Here is a 21,048-nt window from a genome sequence, read left to right on the forward strand (position 1 = left end):
TTTCTCTAGCAAGGTTGATATATTAACCAAGTTTTTGCCCACTCCTGCTCTTTCCTATATGTTGTTCCCTCTGCCAGGAATGCTTTTTTGGCCTTATCTACCTTTTTTGGCATTATACTCCTTGCCCTGAAGACTAGGCTCAGTGACACCATCAGGAAGCCTTCCTTGATATTCCCTACTGCTATTCTCCCTGCCAAGCCTGGCTCAGCGCCCCTTCTCAGCATTTCCCAAGCAACCTGATGGCATTGATCCTTGTGATGGTCTCCCCAAGCAATAGGAGCCTCTTTCCCCCTGGGCACCCAGCAGTGGGGGAGGGCATCATCAAAGTACCCCATGTGGAGACCTTGAGAAGAGACAGAGGTCATCAGGACCAAGCAGGGCTCCTGGAAGCCCCCTCCTTCCTGCCCCAGCTTTATTTTGGTTCTAGAATCATTCCAATCAGCATACTCGGTCCCCACCATGCCCATCCTGGGTGCAGTCAACATTTCATGCAGTTAGAGTGAGGGAAGAGGGGGTAGTGAAGGTGGGTGAATGGCCTGCACAGCACAGTCACTGGGGTTGAAAAAGTCTGGGGTCTCCCAGGCTGCAGAGGCTTGCCAGCTGTGTGTCCCTGGGCCCTGTGCTGGCCACAGGGTGGACATGCTGTATGGCTGTAAGGCTGGGTCACGGCTGTATCAGGTGGGGAGAGCCACCGTCCTACCTCCAATCCTGTGACCACCCTGCCCCCCCCCAAACATCACTAGGGATAACTGGTTGGGCCTGGCTCTCCATAGCTCACCAGAGCCAGAGGCAGCCAGTCTGAGAGCCCACGCACTCATCTGTGGGTGGCCCCGTAGAGCAGATGCTACTACATGCCTCCCCCAACCCCATCCCTTTGAAAACCAGCAGGGGTCCCCTCTGCTGCGAAGGGCGCACAGCTGCCCTGTGCTCTGGGCCTGCCTCAGCCAGTGACACCTGGAAGGCTATGTGTGCTCTCCCTCCAGCTGGGGTGGTTGTAGCCAAAGACTGAGTGGGCTGTAACAGCCCAACCCCTTTGCTTCTGGGAAGCACCCCCTGGGGTGCCACTCCCACAGAGAGCTCCCACAAGCCATCAGGCAAAGCTAGACTCTCCTGAAGCCACGGCTTGCTGGGCATCTCCCCCGGCCCAGGCTTTCCTTTCTGCCTTACAGGGTCTCCTGAGGGCCCTCCCCCAGTAAACTCCTTGCCTGCACATCTCAGGGTCTGCCTCTGGACCTCGCCGTAGGACACCTCCTGAGCTGAGCTTGCAGAGGTCTGAACCACGCTCCAGAACCTTGTCAGTATGGCATTCAGTCCTGTCCCCCAAACCCATCTTGACGTTTCTTGACTGCCCCTCACTGCCCCTGCTCAGGCTGCCCCTTCTGGCAAGCCCAGGTCCTCCTGTTCCACTGCATCTTCCTGGGCGCCTGCAGCCCCAAAGGCCTGTCCAACGCACCCCATGCAGTCTGTCTCCTGGCTGCCCCATTGCCCCCCAGCCCCCATCTCTCTTCCCAACAGGGCCTGGCCCGGACGGACTCCAACAAATACTGTGGAGTCAGTGCCTGGTTTGCATGGGAACTGGACACAAGGGCCTGGGTCTGGGCCTCCTTGGACCTCTGCGCCTTGTAAGGGTTGTGGCTCAAGGGAGTAGATTTCACAGAGAATGACTTAGAGCCAGTGTCGCATGTACCCTGTGGGCCTCTGCTCGGCCTGCCCAGAAAGAGGCCCTTGCATCCACTGCAGTAGGCTAGAGACTGTCTGTGACGGGGAAGTTCACAGCCCTGCCATGGCTTAAGCTGGGCTGCCTGCCTGGACACCCAGTTCTTTCCTGTGCCTCAAAGCGCAGCTTCCGTCTCATTCCCCCAACCCCCAGAGCGCCCCCCACCCAAGCCATTCAGCACTGAGCGGATCACCAGGGCAGGCGCGTCTTGTCTTCCTGACGTCCTAGGGGCTGTGTCTTATTCCTGTCACCCCTACTGGTGCCTAGCACAGTTGCCTGGCCCCCAAGACTCACTCAGTTCCTGTGCATGGCCCAGCTTGGTGCTGGCCTCCCAGCAAGGGTAGGGGATGGGGAGCTCTGAGAGGCCAAGGTCCCCCCAGACCAACGGATAGACCGCTTGGGGGTCTCAAGATGGTAGCACAATGGGCCAGGGCCCAGCTGCCCTCCTTAGGTCCTAGCCCAGCCGCAGCTGGCCTCAGTGGGAGCAAACCCTGGATATCTAGTCAGGCCCGCTCCTCTGCTGCAGCCTGCATGGAGGGACCAAGGTGGCTCATGGGGACTCCACTGGGGGCTCCCAGTGTTCATGGCTCCAGCTGGACTGGAAAAGGGCATCAGAGCTGAGCTGTGCCAGATCCCAGGCAGCTCCAGTGCCCACCCTGGCCCTGCCCCGGCTGCTAATTTCGCCGGACAGGGTGCCACATGGACACGGGCCTGCGCAGCGTGGCCAGCATCTGGTTCCAGTGTGTGGTGCCCATGCCACTGGCTGATGGCCCGATGATGACATGGCCCACGTTGTCCCCACGGCCATCACTGCTGCTCTCAGCCACCGTCACACGGAGAGACAGGTCCTAGGGAGAAAGTGACAAGGGTGCTGGGACCAGGACCAGTGCCAGAGGCCCTCTGCGGCCCCCAGGTCCCAGTCTACAAATGCCAGGCCCCAGGGGGTGTATCTGGCACAGCTCCCTGAATCCCTGAGCTGCCTGCCCGCAGCCTTCTGTGCTGCCTGCCCGCAGCCTTCTGTGCTGCCTCCCTTCACAGTGGCAGCAGGAGGGCGTGCAGGTCCAAATGCTGGTCTCACCATTTCCTTGCTGCTTGATCTTGGGCAGTGACTTGCAAGCTTCCTACCTCAGTTTCCCCACCTGTAAATTGGTGATAATAATAGCTCCTACCTATTCTGGGAACAAAAGGAGTGGAAATGTGTAAAGCACTTAGGACTGTACCTGCACGCAGAGCATCACAGAGGCATGTTCCTAACACAATCAGACGTCGGACTCCTAACTTGAGAAAGTAATGACGTGCTTGAGATCAAAGTGCTGCAGCTGAAACCAGAACCCAGCCTGACTTCTCTCCTCTCACCTTTCTGCCCCACCCTGGGCAGGCGGCAGAGTAGTGGCACCACAGCCACCCAGTGGGGAGCAGGGGGCAGATGAGCAGCCTGTCCCATGAGGGTGCAGGGCAAGGCAATGACACGCAGCACCAATGAGAGACGCCGGGATGTTTCCCTGGGGTAGGAACACCCAGAGCGAGGCCGAGGTCTGGGCTTTCAAATTCTAAGAGTAGTGTCCTGGGAGGGGAGATTAGGGGGGTTCTGCACAGCCCCAGGGCTGGGGGACAGGTTTCAGGTTTTGGATCAAGTACAAAAAGACTTTCTCACTGTCAGGAACACCCAAGGATGGAAGGAGGTAGTGAGGCAAGGTGGTGAGCTTGCTGTCCTCTGAGGCATGCAAGCAGGGCCACTGGGATGACCAAGGCCATTCTTCTGCAGACCCCACACTCTTGCTCTGTGATATCTGTGCTGGGAGGGGTCTCCCTGGGGCACATTGCTTTCTAAAGGCTATGGGGCTGTGGGGAGCTAGCAGGGCCTCTGCATGTAGAACCTCAGGAGATTTAGGGCCAGAACTCTGGGCCCTTGGGGTACCCCTGACTCATCTCCAGGCCTTTGTGGCTCCCCCCACTGGGAATGGTCTTGTCCCAGGTCTCAGCTTAGCTAACCTTTCCTGCAGAAGCCTCCCCTGACCGCCAAAGTGTGGCGTGCTCTCAGCGGATTAGGACTTCCCCACCCGTCCCCTGCAAACACCACGGAGGCGGAGCCTGTGCTCCAGCAGCCCCCACAGAGCTGGTAACTACTGGACACTCAACATATGCATCTCCATCACCACCTATGGGAGCCCTGAGAAGCTAGCTTGGAGGGGATGGAGCGGCCCCAGAGCCATGGCGGTGGTCCGCCCCCACCCCTGTTGCGTTCCCCCCTCACCTGGAGCACAATGGCTGGTACTGAGAAGATCATGGCTTCGTTGAACACAGGGTTTGGGTCATCCCTCTTCACAGCGGTCTTCTTCTTGCTCATCTTCCTCCCATCCTGCAGCAGATACACCTTGACGAAGGGGTCTGTGGGTGAGCAAGGGGGTGAGGGTGAGGGCCAGAGTCACACTCACTGGGCACAGCCCCCTGGTTCCCAATCCCCAGACCTTCCTATCACCATTATTTCCTGCAGTCTTGCCACTAGCCCTTTCTTTCCTATTTTGCAGATGAGCAAACTGAGGCTCCCATGAGAGTCAGAAGAGCTGGGCTCTGGACTCAGGCAGTTTGCCTCTCAGCCCACACACATGTTCCACTCACATGACACTCTGGGGAGCTCAGCAGACCCACCACGTTTCATTCTATAAATGGCCTGAGTGCAGACGTCAGCCCTGAGTCACCCGGCACCTGCTCAGCAAAGCTTGACTTGACAACGTGCTGCTCTGAAATAACAAGTTATTCTGCTTGGCACCTACTGCCCACTGAGTGTCCTTGCTGCCCCTGCCCAGACCCCTGGTTCCCCCAGGCTCCCAGTATGTCAGCTTCCCCAGCCCTCTGTCTTCAGTTACCTGGTGCTGAGGCTCCTGCAGACCTGGGGCATCAGGTCCTGCATGGCACCCACACCAGTCCCAGGGCCCTGGTACCTGTTTGGGATCTGGGATGCAGCCCTGACCTCTGGGAATGCAGCCTCCACCCTGAATTCCAGTCCTGGGAAGTGGGTGCTCACCTTGGCTTCTTCCCGGTGCCCCAGCCGTGAGTGCGTGCTGCCTCTTACTCTCAGGCCCCCAGCTCTCCCTGCACAGGGCTCCCTGCCACCCTCTGTGCTTCCGTCTCTCCCCAGGTAGGTTCATCTTACCACTGTGCACGGCCCCCTGGGCTTCGTCAAGGCTGGGGGTGGGGAGCCTGGTACTGTGCCCCACGCCTGCTGATGCCCCCACTGCTCTGGGCTGGGCGGAGGGGCCACAGCTCCCACCAGCCACAGGGAGGAGTCAGTCAGCCAGCAGGACCTTACCCGCTGTGGTCTTATCATTGGTCCAGACGAGATTCTTGGCCTTCACCACAACCACGGTGAGGCGCTCGGCTGTCGGGAGGTAGCTGAGGGAGAGCAGGATCTCGCCCGCGGCATCGGCGGCCTGGAGGGCATGTTGGTGGCTCAGAGGGTTTCCACCCCCTGGGCTGGAGGGAAAGGCAGAAGCCTTCTCCTCTATTGAGAAAAGCTCCTCTGGTGGCCCTAGGCTGCTGGGATTGAGAATGGGAATGCCCCTCCCATGGACCATGCAGAGCCATGCGCATCCCTCCCTCCCCGCCCGCGTGGGTCCTGCCTTGCAAGTAGGGCCGGAGGCTTCCTGTTAAATGTAGCAACCAAATGTGGTTCCATTCCCTCATTCTAGACCAAGGAAACCATTCTGTAGTAGTGGTGCATTCCAAGTGGACTGGGATTAGATCATTGCTTAAATAACAGCGATGCTCCCCGATCGCTCCTGTTCTTCTAACAGTAAAGGCTTGGCTTCTGAAATAAGTCACTTTAGGGCCAGAGGGGTACTTTCCTAGCAGAAGCTCTATAGGAGGAGAGCTTCCAAAGTTTTGGTGGTAGGAGCAATAGAAGAGCGTAAGCAGAGGTCAGGCTGTTTTCCATTTGTATGCAGTAAACTGAGTCTCCTTGAATGTGGCTCAGGTTTCTCTCTCTGAGTTCCTAAAGATGTCAGGGTTCAGGCTGTTGGAGAGGACACTGGGGTCCCTCCTCTGAAGTGTATGTGTGTGACACCATCTTCATGGGTGGACAGGTGGGCAGACTGACCTTGTTCTGGTCCTGTAAGTAGAGCCAGCCGCTGAAGGGCTGCAGTGGGAGGTCAAGTACAGAAAGCTTCAGCTCCACCACCCCGGTGCTGACATTCCGCTCATCCTCATCAATGCCAAACACGGAAAACCGCAAGCTCTTCTCCTCCAGGGCTGCAGGATCCAGGGGGATGGAGAACTTCTCATCAAAGAAGATGGAGTAGGCATTCCTCTGGATCTGCAGAGAGAAAGAGCCGTTGAGGGAGCCCCAAAGCTGGGAGGAGGTTGCCATCAGGGGCCTGCAAGGCCATAGCAGGGAGAGAGCTCTGGAAGGGCAGTCCAGAGGCCTGGGCGGGAGTCCTGACTCTGCTGCGCCCACATTCTCAACACCAATCCTCCTTCCTTTGGTGGCTCAGCCCTCAGGACTTAAAAGCCACCTGTCTTCCTCTCGGAGTTGGCCAATCTGGTGGCATTCAAAGCTTCCACAATCTGACACCAACTAATCCCCATCCTCAGTGCCCAAGGCTCTACAGAGCCCCCGTGATGCCATGGCTGAGTTGGTTGCCATCTTTCTTCCATGTGTTCAACTCCAGCCCTGGGCCAGACATGCAGTGAGGATGGGTAGCTGGCTGTGGAGTCGAGAGCTGCTGATGTCCCAGCCCCTGCAGAGCCTGGCCCAGACTGTCTAAACATTGCAGGATGGACGGATGGATGGAGTGACTAGGCAAGGCTGGGGATGTTTCCCAGCCCAGCCCTGCTTGGTGGGTGCCGCTGGCCTCCTCCCAGGAAGCCGTGGGCAGGCCCCAGGGAAGGTGCACTCGGGCACAGCTCCCCCTTCCGTGGGGGCTGCCTTAGTCACTGCCTGATGGTATTTAAGGAAAGGAACTCTCATCCCTGACACCTTGCCTGAAGTTGGGGGGCTGCCCAGCCTCGGGGCAGCCACCCACTCACTGGGATCAGCTGGGCTGTGATGCTAAGAAGCCTGCCTTCTTGGGGAAAATCCGCCAGCACTTCCAGGTGCCCTGAACCACACTTTTGGTCACACCGCCTGGGCTGTGGGAAGGCTCCTCTCACATTGCTTCCTGGGAGCCATGTTCTCCACCCAACTGCCTGCTGGAGAATCTTCAAGGGCTTTTCCTCGCATAGGAGAAAGCCCATATCCTGATGCTGACCTTGGCATTCAGGCTCCTATGATCTTCTGGCCCCATCTCTCCTTCCTCTGGCCAAGCAAGCCTCTTTTCTGTGCATTGCCCTATGGGGTCGGGCTCCCTGACCATCCATTCTCTGTGCCTTGTGCTCTATGAACACATGGGTGGAGGAAAATGGGAACCACAGGGTCAAGTGCTGAATCTCCTGCTCCCTTGCTGAGGCTGTCTTGGAAAAGCACCCTCCTGAACCTCAGTTTCCTCATCTGTGAGATACCCCCAGTCTACCCTGTTGGGGCAAATGAGAATCATGGATGTGTTGGGCTCTGTGAACCAGGTTCTCGGCACACATCAGGCTGTGGTGGCTGCTGTCTACTAATATCCCACCTCAAGGGAAGCGTCCAGAACAACCCAGGGTCCCCCAGGCCAAAGAGAGCTTGGATCTGGGCTCAACAGGGACACTTGGTGATCCTGAAGACAATCTAGGGAGCACGTACCAAGGCCTGGGCTGAGGACTTTCCATATGTTAACGCATTCCCTCCTCAAGAGTTAGGATGCCCATTTGAAAGATGAGGAACCTGAGCCACAGAAAGAGTAAGGGACTGCTAGGAAGTGGGGAACAGGGATTTGAACCCCGGCAGTCAGGCTCCAGGGTCCTGCTCCTAACCATTGAGTGGACTGCCTCTGGAAGCTGGGCCACCCCTTCTCGGGTTCCACATGCACACAGCTGGCGGTCGGTTCTCCACCCTCCCGCAGGGAGGAGGAGGAAGAGTTGGGTGGGAGAAGGACAACAGTGTCTACCACTGAGGGTGGTGTTTTCACCTGGCCAGGTGATCAGCATGGGCAGGTCTCTGAGGAGCCCCGCAGGTCCTCGGGATCCTCCTGCTCTGGTCAGAGTCTGCTGTGTGTCAAACCTTGCCCACCGTGGGTTCCGGCCTCGACGTCTGGACACCCCCATCCAGCCTGGAGCAAGGTGGGTCTCATGCAGGCTTTGTTCCCTCTTGGCAAGGAGGCTGGGACCCACAAGGAGCAGCCTGGGGGGCTGCTGGAGGCCTCCCCTGCCCCTCCTGGCTTACTTTTCACCCTCGCCCACCCTGATGTCAGCCCCAGGACCTGACCTCCTTGGGCTGCATCAACAGGCTCCCTTGGCCTCTGGCCTCTGCTGGGCTCAGCCAGTGGGGGTCACCTGAGGGAAGCTGGAGGTGGGAGAGAGGTTTGGATGTTTCAGTGTGGATACAGGGCAGCTACAGTCTTTCCCTGCAGTGTGGCTGAAGGCTGACTGCGTCCCTTGGCCAAAGGGCACAGTGCCTGTCAAGGAGGCCCTCTCCACACACCTCTTTTCTTTTGGGCCCAGTAAGCTCCCCTTCCCCTTGTCCCTTCAGACCAGAGCACCATGCTGTTCCTGGGGTCACCCTACACCCCACCCTCACCATTGTTAATAGTCCTGATACCAGGCTCTCCCCAAATGAGCCAACCTGAGTGCATTTTTCCTTTCCTGACAGCACCCCAAGTTGACTCAGGGGCCAGGTATGGAAATGGACGATTACCACACTAGATTTGTGTGGTAGGATTGCTGAGAACCGTGCACAATGAGAATCCTCAAGTGAGGCCCCAAACTCCTGGTTCTGGGCACCTTCAGCTCTGGACCCAGCGTCCAGACCCGCTCTCTAGCTCCCTTCTCAGATCCTGCCTGGCCCTGCAGGCCTCCCTGCCGGCGGAGGACTCCTGAGAGCCCAGAGCACACCCCTGCCCACCCTGCAGCCCCCACTTACCCGGGAAATGCCCACGATCTGCTCATCAGGCAGCAGGCTGACGCGCATGAAGCAGGACTCAAAGCTGGCTTCCTCCCGCTCCAGGAGATCCTTGCCCTGTAGCACAGCCACGTGGAGGGTGTGGGAGGCGGCATCATAGTCCATGCTGACCTCCACCTGGCCGAGTGTGAAGTCCTGTCCGAAGGTGTTGCTCACGGAGGAGATGGAGTTCAGGGAGTCAGCCGACTGGGACTTCCGGAGGGTTCCATAGGGAGCCAGGTCCAGGTCACGGCCCATCAGCTCCAGGGGCCCGAGCTCGCTGATGCTCTCAAAGGTGTCCTCGATGCTGAGGCTGCCTTTGCGACTAGATGGCCCCCGAGTGCTGGCCCGCTGGACATTCCAGGCAGGCGCTCTCTGGGGGTGAGGAAAAGGGACATGGGGTGCATCACATGTATCACAAGCATCACAAAGCATTAAGCACAGTCTTGAGAAGCCGGCAAAGAGATGCAGTAAACCGTGTTCATTCAAGACACCTCCACATCCCCCTTTTGCAAAAATGGTGCATGCCTTAGTTAAGAAAGTCCTTGTTTAACATTATTTCATGTCACTCAGTGTTCTCTCCACAACCAGGATGTAAGAAAGCTTTCTCTTAATATGCTTGTTTATATGGACTGAGTTCCAGACGTAAAGATGTTCACTGCAGTGATGTTTATAAAAAGGAAAAGTAGTTAGCAACTGAAGTTTCCAGCAGAAGGGAAATGGGTGAGAATACCAGATACTTACCCATAGATGACTGAGCAGCCTCAAAGGAAGTTAACAACATGAGAAAGCTTCATGTTTGTTTCATTTACCCTAATATTCAAATTTTTCTTTTCTCTAAATTGACATTGGGATTGAGAAAACAAAAGCTTTTGTACCATAGGTACCTCCCATGTTGCTGCAGTCTTCATTAGAATAATTTTTATTGCCACACACCCCCAAAATTTGCCATTGAGTGGATAGCCATAATTTATTTTACTATGTCCCTACTGCTGGGCATATATGTTGTTTCTAACTTTTCACAGCTATAATAATTCAGCATCAAATAGCTTTCTTAAAATCCTGACTCAGAGGACACAGCCCTTTTGAAAGATTTTGACATGTTGCCAAAATGTTCTTTGGAAAAGCTGTGTCAATTATAGTCCTCCCAACAGAATGAGAGAGAGTTCACTCGTACCCCAAACGAGTGAGCATGTGGGACCCTTATCTGGTAACAGATTCTGGCTGTTCTCTCTGGAACTCTACCTGATGTTAGAAAAATTCTCTGCCAAGTGTCAAATGATAAAACATTCAGCAATTTATACTGAAAGCCCTAAAAATGTTTGTACTCCCTGATACAGTAATTCCACATCTGGGCATCCATTCAAAGTACATAATCCCAAATGAAGACAAAGTTTTACATATAAAACATTCACTGCATTACTTATAATGGCATTTAGTAAATTACGGCACACATATAGAAAGGATCGTATGCAGCCATTAAAAAGATGTTTATGATGGGTAGTCAACAACACAGGAAAATCCTTCAGCTTTGAGGTGAAAAGAGCAGGGTATAAAACTCTATGTAGAAATAATACCCATTGTGTAAGAAATATGCACGGAAAAAAGGCTAGAGGGGTAGATTAAAAATATCAGAAAGAAATAAATCATCATGTTAATAGTTAAGAAAAAACAGTTAACAGTTCCTTGCCTCTGGATGGTAGCGTTTTGGGAGAGGTTTTTCTTCTTATTTATAGTTTCCTGTATATGTGTATATATATATATATATGTATTTCACAGGATGGTTTTTAATATTGGAAGCATTCATTCACTCAACAATTCTTCCCTGATTATCTAGTGCTAGGCTGTGTTGGAGGCAAGGAGGACAAGGGTCCCTGTTCACAGGAGGAAGGGGTTGGGGAGGGAGTAGAAGCCTATCCTGAGAGTGGGTGGTGCACCCCTGAGAGCCGAAGCCTCACCTTCTGCCTGGCCTCTGCGTAGGTCTCGCCATACTTCTGCTGAAGGTACCTGTAGTCGTAGTTTGGGAATGGGGAAGGGCTGGGGAAGCTCCCCGATGTCCAGAGCTTCCACAGGCTCACAGCTGCAATTCCCAGCAGTGCCAGGGCCCCAGCAGTATAGACACCCAACTCCCAGCCTGGGGGGCTCTTGATGACTGCAAAGCAGGGGAAACCTCTCATTAGTAGGCTCTGGAGCCCCTGCCAGTGGCCACAGACCCTCATCAGAGGAGCAGGCAGTTCAGTACTGAGTGACTTACTCATCGAATGAATATTCACTGAGCGACTACTATGTAGCAGGCTCGGTGCTAGGTGCAGGGTATCCAGTGTTACACAAGACCTACACTCCCTGTGATTCTGCTTCTTTCCCCTTTTCCAAAAAGACATACATTTCTACCAAGAGAGACACCAGGCTAGAGCAGATGAAGAGCTAGAACAATAGTTAAATATTCCTTAGGCTTTAAAGGAATAGGGTAGTTCCCTTTTTGAGTTCTCTGACCTTATACCTTTCACGAGACCTTTTGCTTCCAAATAATCAAAGCAGCCCTTTGCGGTTTGGGAGAAGAGGAAGAGGATTTGGGGGAGAAAAGAAATGACCCCATTTTTGCCTTAAACCTCATCTAGAACAGCCCAATGTCCATCAACTGATGAATGGATAAATAAAATGGAGTATGTCCGTACAGTGGGATATTATTTGGCAATAAAAAGGAATTACGTACTGACACGGAACAACATGCACGAACCTTGAAAACATCATGCTAAGTGAAAAAAGTTAGGCACAAAAGAGCACATGTATGATTCTGTCTATATGAAATGTCCAGAATAGGCAAATCTGTACCAACAGAAAGTTGATTAGTGCTTGCTGGGGGCTCGCAGAGATGGGGGGAATGCAGAATATGGGGTATCTTTTGGGGACGATGAATATATTCCCCAAATTATTAGTGGGCACTCCTCTCTCTGAGGTCACCTGCACTTCCTAAGTGCGTCGCTTTAACTTTTCCCAACCTTTCAGGGTGTCCTCTCTCTCTGAGGTCGCCTGTACTTTTTCTCTAAATAACTTTACATAAAACTTTTACTCTGCTTCAAGAAGATTTAAAAAATAAATAAAAATTAATAGTGCTGCTGGGTACACAATACATGAAAACCCACTGAATTGTACATCTTAAGTGACTAAATTGTATGGTACATGAATTTTATCTCAATAAAACTGCTACCAAAAAAAAAGTCTCAGCCAGAAGTGAGAGGTGGCTTCAGGCTGTGCAGAGCTTAGGGACAAATTCAGGTACTCAATAACTTTTTCTCCACTGATGAGTAAATAACTGCCCCTTTCTGAGCCTCACTGTCCCTAAACATAGTAACTAATTACCCCCTGAGCTATGTAGGGTGAGGCCCCACTAGCACAGGGCTTGGTACATGGCAGGATCATACATGTTAAAACATTTTGGCAGACATAATGTAGGGGTGGGGGCACGGGGAGGGCTGTACAACACAGAGAAGACAAGCAGTGATTCTATAGCATCTTACTACGATGATGGACAGTGACTGTAATGGGGTATGTGGGGGGGACTTGGCAATGGGGGAGTCTAGTAACCATAATGTCGCTCATGTAATTGTAGATTAATGATACTAAAAAAAAAAAAAAATTTGCCTCTCTCTACTTGGAAACCTGGCTCTGCCTTCCCACAAGAAGCTAAGGAGATAATGGGATTCCTCTTGGAGAAGGTCACACTGTTGGCAAATACAATTCTCTAAACCATTCTCAGTGTTGCCTCTATACTCAATTCAAATGGGCAAGCGGAGGCACACAAAGGATGGAGAATTTGCCCAAAGGTCACAAAGCTCGGAAGGGGTGGTGGGGCCATCCTAAGTGTGGTGGTCAGACTTCAGAGTGAGCACGGGTGACCACTGCACCACCCAGCCTTGGCCTAGCACAGGATGGAGAGCAGTAGGGAGGGCATTTCAGGGGGTGGGGGGTGGGGGGTGGGGGGTGATATCACTGCACAGCCACTGAACACCTACTGTGTGAGAGCACCCGGTGGGGGGAGTCAGCCCCCACCCAGTCTTGGCCTTAAGTAGCTCACAGCCTAGGGGTGGGGAGAGTAGACAAATAAATAGACAAAACAGAGTGATGGGAATCGTGTTGGGAAAGCCCAGGAAGGCTTCCTGGAGGAGGGACAGCTATGCTGAGATATGAGGGAAGAGCACGAAGTGTGCCTGGCCAAGGCATTAGGGACTGAGAGAAAGAGGAGGGAGTGTACAAAGCCCAGGGCATTCAGAGTGCCCAGTGGGAGAGAGGGAGTAGGGCATATGGGGGCAAGAGGGCTCCTTGCCATCCTGCCCTGAAGCCTGGCCACGTAGGGAGCAGTGGCAGCCCCTTTGGCAGTGGGAGGCCTCTGCCTGCCCCTGCTTTCCTGAACCCAGCCAACTCTGACCAGAATCCACAACACTCACTCACTCTGGAGAAGGGCAGGGCCCAGTGTTCAGTCCTAGCATTTATCCAGCACTGGGCACCTGTGGGGCCTTACCTCCCCTTTCCCGAGGAGGACGAGAGCTGAGGCTAAAGAGCACAACCATTTCTCAGCCCCAGGCCACAGGATAAGATGCACAGAGCCTGGGTGCAGTGCCTTGGCCAGCAAGCCACCTCACCCCTGGGCCTTGGCCTCCTGATCCAAACAGCAGAGATGACAACAAAATCATCTCCCATCTGGTGGGCCCACCTGGGGGGAAGTTGTCCTATGGGAAAAATCCCAACAAGGGTTCTGTCTGGTGTGAGTCATCCAGGCTGTATTTATAGCCACAGAAGTCTGAGAACAGCAGGAAGGTCTGACTGAGGGGCCAGTCGGGGCTGGTGGTGCTGCCTTGGAAGGGAATGTCACTGGCCCTGGAGAATGACACATAAGGTCATTAGGATGCCACTGTGGCAGTACAGAAAAATGTTTGGGGTGATGTTAAAAGACAAAAAATAAGCCTACAACATGGGATTTTGATGTAAAAAAATCACACAGGGTGTGGGCAAGGGCTGGGTGGACCAGGGAGAGATGAAAGGAGCAGGAAATAAGGATAGAGGGGCTGTGAGCCATCCCTGCTCATGCCAACGTCTATGATTTCTGGGCTAAACAAAGCCACCACAAAAATCTACAGAGGGTCCTGGTCCAGCCCTGACAAGGCTTGGGAAAGGTCTGGGAGCCTGGAGAAGAGGGGATGGGATGGGGGTGGACCTGGTAAAGCAGAAGCACACACGGGGAGCTCCAGCTGGGATGTGCATGCTGTCTTCCTGGCCTCCAGCAGCACCTGGGTAGTAGCAGGGGGCGGGTGAGCAGATGGGCACAGAGGCCGGGGAGGAGCTGGAATGATGGGGGGCTCCAGCCTGGGAGTCAGGAGACCCAGTTTCACATCCTGACCTGTTTCTTACTCCCTGTCCCTTCCCTCACTGAGTTTCATCTGTAAATGGGGAGGGGAACTTAGGGAGAAAAGGTGGCGAGTATATTTCAGCTCTGACACGCTCCACCATCATTGGAGTGTGTCTGGTGTCTTGAGGCCACTCCCGGCTCAGCGCTGTGGGGCGCACACAGGGAGGCAGGAGCTGTGTCCCAGGCATCGCTATCGCGGGACTGGGTGATCTCTGAGTTCAGTGTCCCGTGGATCTAACATCGGCATTCCTGGCTTTCTTCTCACTGACTACATACAAGCCTCTAGGAATGGCCCCTGGTGAGTGGACTCTACTTCACAGACTCATCCTTAGGGAAGAGTGAGAAACAGGCCTCCTAGGGGAGCCCCTCAAGTCAAACAGAGGTGGGGCCCTCCACACGAAAGAGCCACTGGAGGAGAAAGACGAAGAGACCCCAACCCAGGGTCCCCAAGCTGTGTGACCCTGGGCAAGTCACTGTTCTGACCAGTAGAATAGGGCCCTGTTTGACATCCCCTAGACACCCAAGCTGGGGGCTGGCAGGGTCCTGTGACATGGCTGCTGGGACTCACCATTCAGATGGTATTCTGCCACGTCCACGGCCATCATGCCCACTATGGTGGCTGAGACTGGAAGAGAAAAGACAGTCAGCAGAGAGCTCTTTGGTGGGCCACCAATTCCACCCCTGTGCCCTGGCCTGCCTGGTGCCTGCACGCCTGTCATCTGGAGCTCACTTAGTTGTGAGGGGAGCCTGGCCAAAGGTAGGTGATATTTTAAATGGCATAAAAAAAAATGTTTAAAGTTCTTTTCAAATACTCTAAGACTGCCCTCATTTTAGGGTTGCCAGATAAAACACAGATGCCATATATTGCATGGGACATACTTATACTAAAATGTTATTCATTCTTAATCTGAAACTCAAACGTTCCTGGGCTTCCTGTATTTGTGTTTGCTAAATCTGGCACCCCTACCATCCTGCCAACAGCTGGCCGGCCATCAGCAGCTCCCTGTTACTGGTTAGAGCAGGCCCTTAGGGTGTTCACTAAGTCTCACTTCACCAAGTCTCCCTTCACTAAGTCTCACTTCAAATGATTTTGTTTGCGTTGGACAAGAAAGGCTGCACCTCTGCAATTTTCTATTATCAGCCTTTTCACTGATTGGGATGGTTTCCTCCCGACCCCACCCTCCACTCCCAAGTTTTATGAACCTCTGAAGGTCTGACTAAGTTGTTCTAGAAAGTCTGGGAGCTCACACAAGCCATTACCTGCTTATGACTGCTCATTTTATTATTGTTGCTAAGAAGTAAATCTGGCTCCCAGACTTGTTCTAAATGGGGGAGAGGGTTTGAAAAAGGAGGCTGGGATGAGTTGTATGGTCTCAGTTCAGGGGACATGGGACAGGATAATCCCCACCCTCAACCTCTGTGCTCCATTCAGATAGGTGGTTACAAACAGGTGACGCAAGGTAATGGAAGTAAGTGGGGGCAGCGTGTGTGTGTATGAAACTGTGGCATGCTTGCCCACCCAAGGCAGCTGCTTTTCTTTGCCTGAGGGAATGCCAACCCTGCATTGCTGGATCTTCTGGCTCTTTAAAGAAAAGCTAGATATCTGGATTTTTTAAATGTGCAGTTTCTTGGTTTTTAAAGGTTGTAGCTAATTTACAAAAAAATGTAAACACCATTCAGGCACAGTGTAAAAGGCTCTTGGGCTGTGGTTAGCCCATTTGCAACCCCTCAAAGCATTCTGTGGGTTTGGACTGGGGTCAAATCAGAGGGTAGTTTCCTGAGGATTTTCTGGGATCCTGGGGTTCTCCCCAATCTGTGGCTCTGGAGTCAAGAAGTTGATCCAGATAGGGTTCTCCAGCACATCTGGGAAGGCTGGAAGTCCCAAGGCAGGAGGCCATGGGAACAGGGGCAGTAAAGGGCCCTGGGGCCAAGCCCGGCCAGGTGTGCGGACGGCCCCTGGCTGCCAGATCCCCTGGTGGTGTCCCACTACCACCAGGAGATGCTGGGTCATCGTGGTGATGGGAGGGAGGTGCTAACCAGGAAGGGCTTTACCCATGCTAAGTGGAGGCTCCTGCCTGGGCCTGGGGCTGGGGACTCTTATAATGACGGCTCACTTTGCTGAGCACCCTTACACCCCAGGGGGTGCTCTCAGCGCTTGCATGTATATTACCTCATTTAATCCTCTAGCAACCTCATGAGTAGGTCCTATTATCTCTGGTTTGCAGGGTAGAGTCCTCAGGCATGAAAGTGAAGTTAAGGTAAAGCCCCAGGTGACACAGCTAAGAAACTGTTCAACCCAGGAATCTGATTCCACGCTGCCAACCCCTGCACTTTACTTAAGGCAGAGATAAGGTTTCAAAAAGTTTTCCAAGAACCTGAAGGTCAAACTGGACGCTGTGTTTAAGCCCAGGGTGGCCCTAGTTCCTGGCAGAAGGGGGTCTGGACACACTGAAACATACATGTTAATGTGAATACACATGTCCCAGCCTGCCTCTGCCTTGCTGGGAATGGAACAGTGCCATCAGCTTTCTTTCATGTTTACCCAGCACGAGTTGACGTTACAAGAGCGAGGCTGTGCTGGGATGGCCAGTCCCGCAGCCAGCGTGGGCTGGGTACACCCCTGCAGCAAGTACACACAGTACCAGACAGATTGCCATGTCTGCTGCCCCACCCCTCCAAGGCTGGTCCAGCTCAGAGCCCAGACTCCCACACTGCCCACGTTTCTGGCTCCCTTACCACAACATTCCTTCCTGGGAGCTGTGATTTCAATGAAGGTGTGAAGGGTGACTCCAGGCAGGCTTCCCACAGCAATCCTCTGAAGGGTTGGGGGAAGCCTGAACACAGCTCTGAATCCCAGATCTGCCCTCACTAAGCCTCAGTTGTCCCATCTGTAAAATGGAACTCATGAGTGTCCTATCAGGGTGCCAGGAGAGGGGGTGACAAGTGTGGTCAGGTAAATATCACCTGCTGTGTTTTTTGGCCTGGCAATCCTCTGCAAGGGCCCTAAGCCCTAGTTTGATTCCCCCTAGCAGTGGAATCATATGGGAAACATTGCCAGCCTGCAGATATGTTTTATTTGTCTTAAGTCAAGTGAGCTGCCAACATTAAAAATTGGGAAATTTTCCTCTAAAATTGGATTTCTTAAAAAAAAGATGGATTTCCAGCTTCCCTTTAAAAGTTAGAAGATCTGGAGACAGTGGGTCTATATCTACCCCCCCAAAATAGCCAGAGATGGATCTGAGCAGGCTGTGCCCCTTAGACAGGGCATTTACTGTTCAGGCCTGGTACCATCTATCCCTCCATTCACCTGGAAACATCACCATTCCGAGCCTGGTAAGCAGGTCTGCAGATAAGCCATGGGAGGTTCAGAAAGCTGGAGTGACTTGCCCAATGCCACACAGCCAGCCGTGGTGGAGCCTCTTCTATTAGCAGCTACAGTCCCTGGTGCTAAGGACACTTCATGTGTGCTTCTCCATCGCCTTCCCCAAGTCCCCTATAGGGCACCCTATTATTAACCCCACTCCACAGAGGAGGAAAGTGAGGCTCAGAGCAAGGCAGTGAATTTGCCGAAGGTCACCAGCAAGTAAGCAGGGAGGTGAACAGAGACAGAGCTGGATATGACTCTGCAGCAAGCGCCTTTCTTAATGCTTTACTCACTCTCCCTGAGACCCTGGACTCCATCTCACCCACAACCTCAGCGGGCTTCCGCTGGCAGCCTGGAGGTCTGCCAGGCAGAGGGGCTGCGGCTTCAGCTAGGGACAGAATGCTGACAAGGCACACCCAAGGCCAGGGCAGACTGTGACCAGAGCTTCCCCAAGCTTCTGACACACAGAAAAGGGGGCACAAAAGGGGTGAGCCAAAGCTGCCCAACCCACATCTGAACCTCTCAGATCCATGTCCCTTTTCCTTGGCATCCTTCCCCACCCAATCTATTAATTCTGGCCCCAAAGTCCCTACTGCATGGAGCTTGCTCACTGAAAACAGCTCTAGGTTCAAATCTAGACTTAATCATACCTACCTGGCGATACCTACTGCTGTAAGAATTAGACCCAATGTACACTAAATGTTCAGCAGTGCCTGGAGCCCATAGTAGGCACACAGTAAGGGATGTTTGAATGGATAAAATGTCATCATTTTTACAGATAAAGAAGCCGGGCCTGGGTCACTCAGTATATGAGTAGCAATACCAGGATTGGTGCCAAGGTGTGATGGATCTGGGCCTGGGCTCTTGGCCACCATGCCACCTCCTGACCAGGCCTTTTGGGGGTGCAGGTGGATAGGAAGAACTATCACTGGCCTTACTGGGATCTGACCACAGTCTAGGCCCCTTCCTGCGCTTGTCAAGAGAAATGGCTTTCTAGGAATTTTGTGCCTCTGCAGGGGGAAAGGGCCCCATATATCTGCTCCCCCATCCCATTCCTTTGCTCACTGTCCCCACATCACATCTATGGCCAGCGAGGTGTTGGTACTGCTAACCTTACCCTGAGTCCAGCAGTTAATGGGAGGGATCAGGGGTAGGTACAGGGCAGCTCACAACCTCCCAGGCTGTGACCTCTTTAGTGTCTTTAGATTTGAAATCTTCACTGAGATAACCACAGCCTGCTACCATCCCCCGCAGAGCTCACAGAAACCACAGTACAGCCTGGCTAGGGTGGTGGCGGCTGGCATTCATTGGTCATGTACTATGTGCCAGGCACTGTATGTGGAATTGTGTGTGTTGTTTCAGCACATCTTCCCTGTTGCCCTCTGAGGGGGCTGTTACTCTGCTCATTGTACTAGTAAGAAAACTGAGGCGCAGGAAATTACTTGCCCATAATCACCAGAGCTGATAAGAGGCCGAGTCCAAGCTTGAACCCCAGGCTGCGAGCCCGCACTGCCCCGAGCTGCTTGGGGAAGGATTCAGATTTCAGAGTGGGAAGCAGGGGACTGGTGTACTACTTGTTTGACTCTTCTTCAGACTGGCTGAGTCAACTGGGTGGATTTCCTACATTCTCTGAGCCTCAGTTTCCCCATTTTCTGCTGCCGCTGCTCTCTAAATCTGTCACCTCTGGGCTCAGAGAAGAGGCTGACATTCCAGGACGCAGGGTGCAGGCATTTAGGGTGGGGGTGGCCTCACTGACTGAGGAGCGGAGCACACAGTCGCTCTACAGCCCCTGGAAAAAGGGTCACCAGGATGTCTGGCTCAAGGCTCCTCTACCCACAGGCCTGGCTCCAGGTCCCCAGATTCAGCTCCACTCTTACCCCTCTAAAGCCCAAATCTACAGCCCAAGACCCTGAACCACAAGCTTCCTCTCCCAAAGAGCAGTTACATCAAAGGTTTGGAAGGGCTCCCAGAAAGCCCCCCACCCAGGCCAGGGACATGGCACTGAGGCTGAGGATCCTGTCCCGGAAGGCTCCCAGGGCCTCCTGGAAATGGGGTGAGACATGCCTCTCAGGATCAGGACACATCCTGAAGACCCAGCGCCCCCGTCGCGGGAACCCCCCAGGGCATACGGGAGCCCAAGTGTGGGGGGCTAACCCGGGAAAGGAGTGCGAGGCAGGGCATGGTGCCGAATGTAAAAGTGAGGGGCGTGCGTGTAGCAAGAGCTCCGGGAAGGCGTGTAAATGGCCGGGCGAGCAGCGTGTGTGCACACGCGGGACGGGCGTGCGGGGCGCGAGGCGATGCGCAGTGCGCGGGGTGGCCGGGCCGGGGAAGGGCGCCTGGCGTGCGCTGTTCCCGGCGTGCGTGTGCAAGCGCGGCGCGGCTGTGCGGTCCGCGCGGGTGTGTAGACGTGCGGTATGCGCGGAGGCCGGGGTCCGCGGGGCTGGGGGGGGGGGGGCGCTGCGTGCGTCCGCGCGCCGGGCGCGTGTCCGGCGGCTCGCGGGGGGCCGCGGGGTGCGTACTTACCCGGCCCGGCGGAGGGGCCGCCGCTCCGGCTCGGGCCCGCCGCTCCTGGCTCGCGGCTCCCGTCCGGCCTCCCGCAGCGCGCACGCCCCGGCGCCAAACCCTGCGCTCGCCGGCAACGCCTCCCCTGCAGTGCCGCTCGGCGCCCGCCTCGGAGGAGCGCGGCGCGGGCCGGGGGCTCGGCGGGGCCGGGGCGGCAGGCAGAGCCGCGCCGCAGTCCGGGCACGCTCCCAGGAGCCCGCCGCGCGCTCCCTCGCGCTCGCCCGCCCCGCTCCCGCTCGGTCTTTAATTTAAAGTGACAACCCCGGGCGCACTCTCCGCTCCAGGGAGCCGCGCCGCGCTTCCGAGGTCTGAGCCGAAGATCCCCGGGGCGCGACCCGGAGTTCCGGGGGTCACCAGAGCCCGAGCCCAGGCCCTCATTCCCAGGCTGGGGGACGAGGGTGGAGGGGCGGTGTGCTCCCCAGGCAGGAGGAGCACTGGACCCAAGAGTCCGCAGGTCCGGGTTCAGGTTCTAGTCCCACACTGCCGCACAGCGGGTTGTCCTGTTCCGTGTCTGGGCCTCAGTTCCTTTTTCTGTAAAGCGGTTGATACGGCGCACCTCCTAGGAATTACTGAGGGACCGTGGAGCAGCGAGAAGTTTTCCCTTCTCTGAATGGGTAATTACCCCTACCCACCATGACTGGGTTGTTACCAGGGGCTACGTCATCTCGCCTAATCCTCTCATGACTTCGTGGGGTCGTGATCGCTCCATTTTTTACATGAGGTAACAGGTTCAGGGAGGTGAAATGACCTTCCCAAAGTCACAGAGCCAAGAGTTGAACCCAAGTCTGTGTGACTTAAAAGCCGATACTCTTAACCACTTAGAGGTCATTGTTTCGCTCCCAAAGGAATGAATGAATCATTCAGGAGATATTTACGACGCCCCCGCCGGACGCTAGGCACAGTGCCAGGTGTGGGCGATCTTCCATCTTCCGGGAACAGAGGGCAGGTCCCACTCTGCCGGCACAGTCTGGCGGGGAGGCACTAGGAGGGTC

General features: G+C 54.5%; 1 protein-coding gene across 4 annotated transcripts; it reads right to left on the reverse strand.

Moving 5' to 3' along the window:
• Positions 1 to 373: 373 nt before the first annotated feature.
• SYT12 (synaptotagmin 12) lies at positions 374 to 20,835 on the reverse strand. 4 transcript variants are annotated; one of them, XM_036930736.2, is made up of 8 exons: positions 20,689 to 20,835; positions 14,699 to 14,755; positions 10,685 to 10,878; positions 8,709 to 9,101; positions 5,814 to 6,029; positions 5,028 to 5,148; positions 3,972 to 4,105; positions 374 to 2,565 (listed from the first exon to the last, which is right to left on the reverse strand). In XM_036930736.2, the coding sequence occupies exons 2-8, from the start codon at positions 14,733 to 14,735 to the stop codon at positions 2,392 to 2,394; spliced, it is 1,269 nt and encodes a 422-aa protein (XP_036786631.1). In that variant the 5' UTR covers positions 14,736 to 14,755; positions 20,689 to 20,835; the 3' UTR covers positions 374 to 2,391. The 4 variants fall into 4 exon arrangements, with proteins under 4 accessions (XP_036786631.1, XP_057362838.1, XP_036786622.1 ...); XM_057506855.1 differs by having other exon boundaries at positions 20,706 to 20,724; XM_036930727.2 differs by lacking the exon at positions 20,689 to 20,835 and adding an exon at positions 20,018 to 20,643.
• Between the last annotated feature and the right edge of the window lie 213 nt (positions 20,836 to 21,048).

Source organism: Manis pentadactyla, chromosome 9, assembly GCF_030020395.1.
Source record: "Manis pentadactyla isolate mManPen7 chromosome 9, mManPen7.hap1, whole genome shotgun sequence".
In the NCBI taxonomy this organism is placed as follows: Eukaryota; Metazoa; Chordata; class Mammalia; order Pholidota; family Manidae; genus Manis; species Manis pentadactyla.

Bases quoted from the DNA above. Each gene is read 5' to 3' on its own strand.
- SYT12 (XM_036930717.2), bottom strand. From the start codon at position 14,701: ATGGTGAGTCCCAGCAGCCATGTCACAGGACCCTGCCAGCCCCCAGCT. The intron at 4,106-5,027 runs GTAAGGTCCTGC...GCTCACCCACAG, and splicing joins CAATGATAAGACCACAGCGG to ACCCCTTCGTCAAGGTGTAT. The intron at 2,566-3,971 runs GTGAGGGGGGAA...CTTTCTCCCTAG, and splicing joins TACCAGCCATTGTGCTCCAG to GACCTGTCTCTCCGTGTGAC.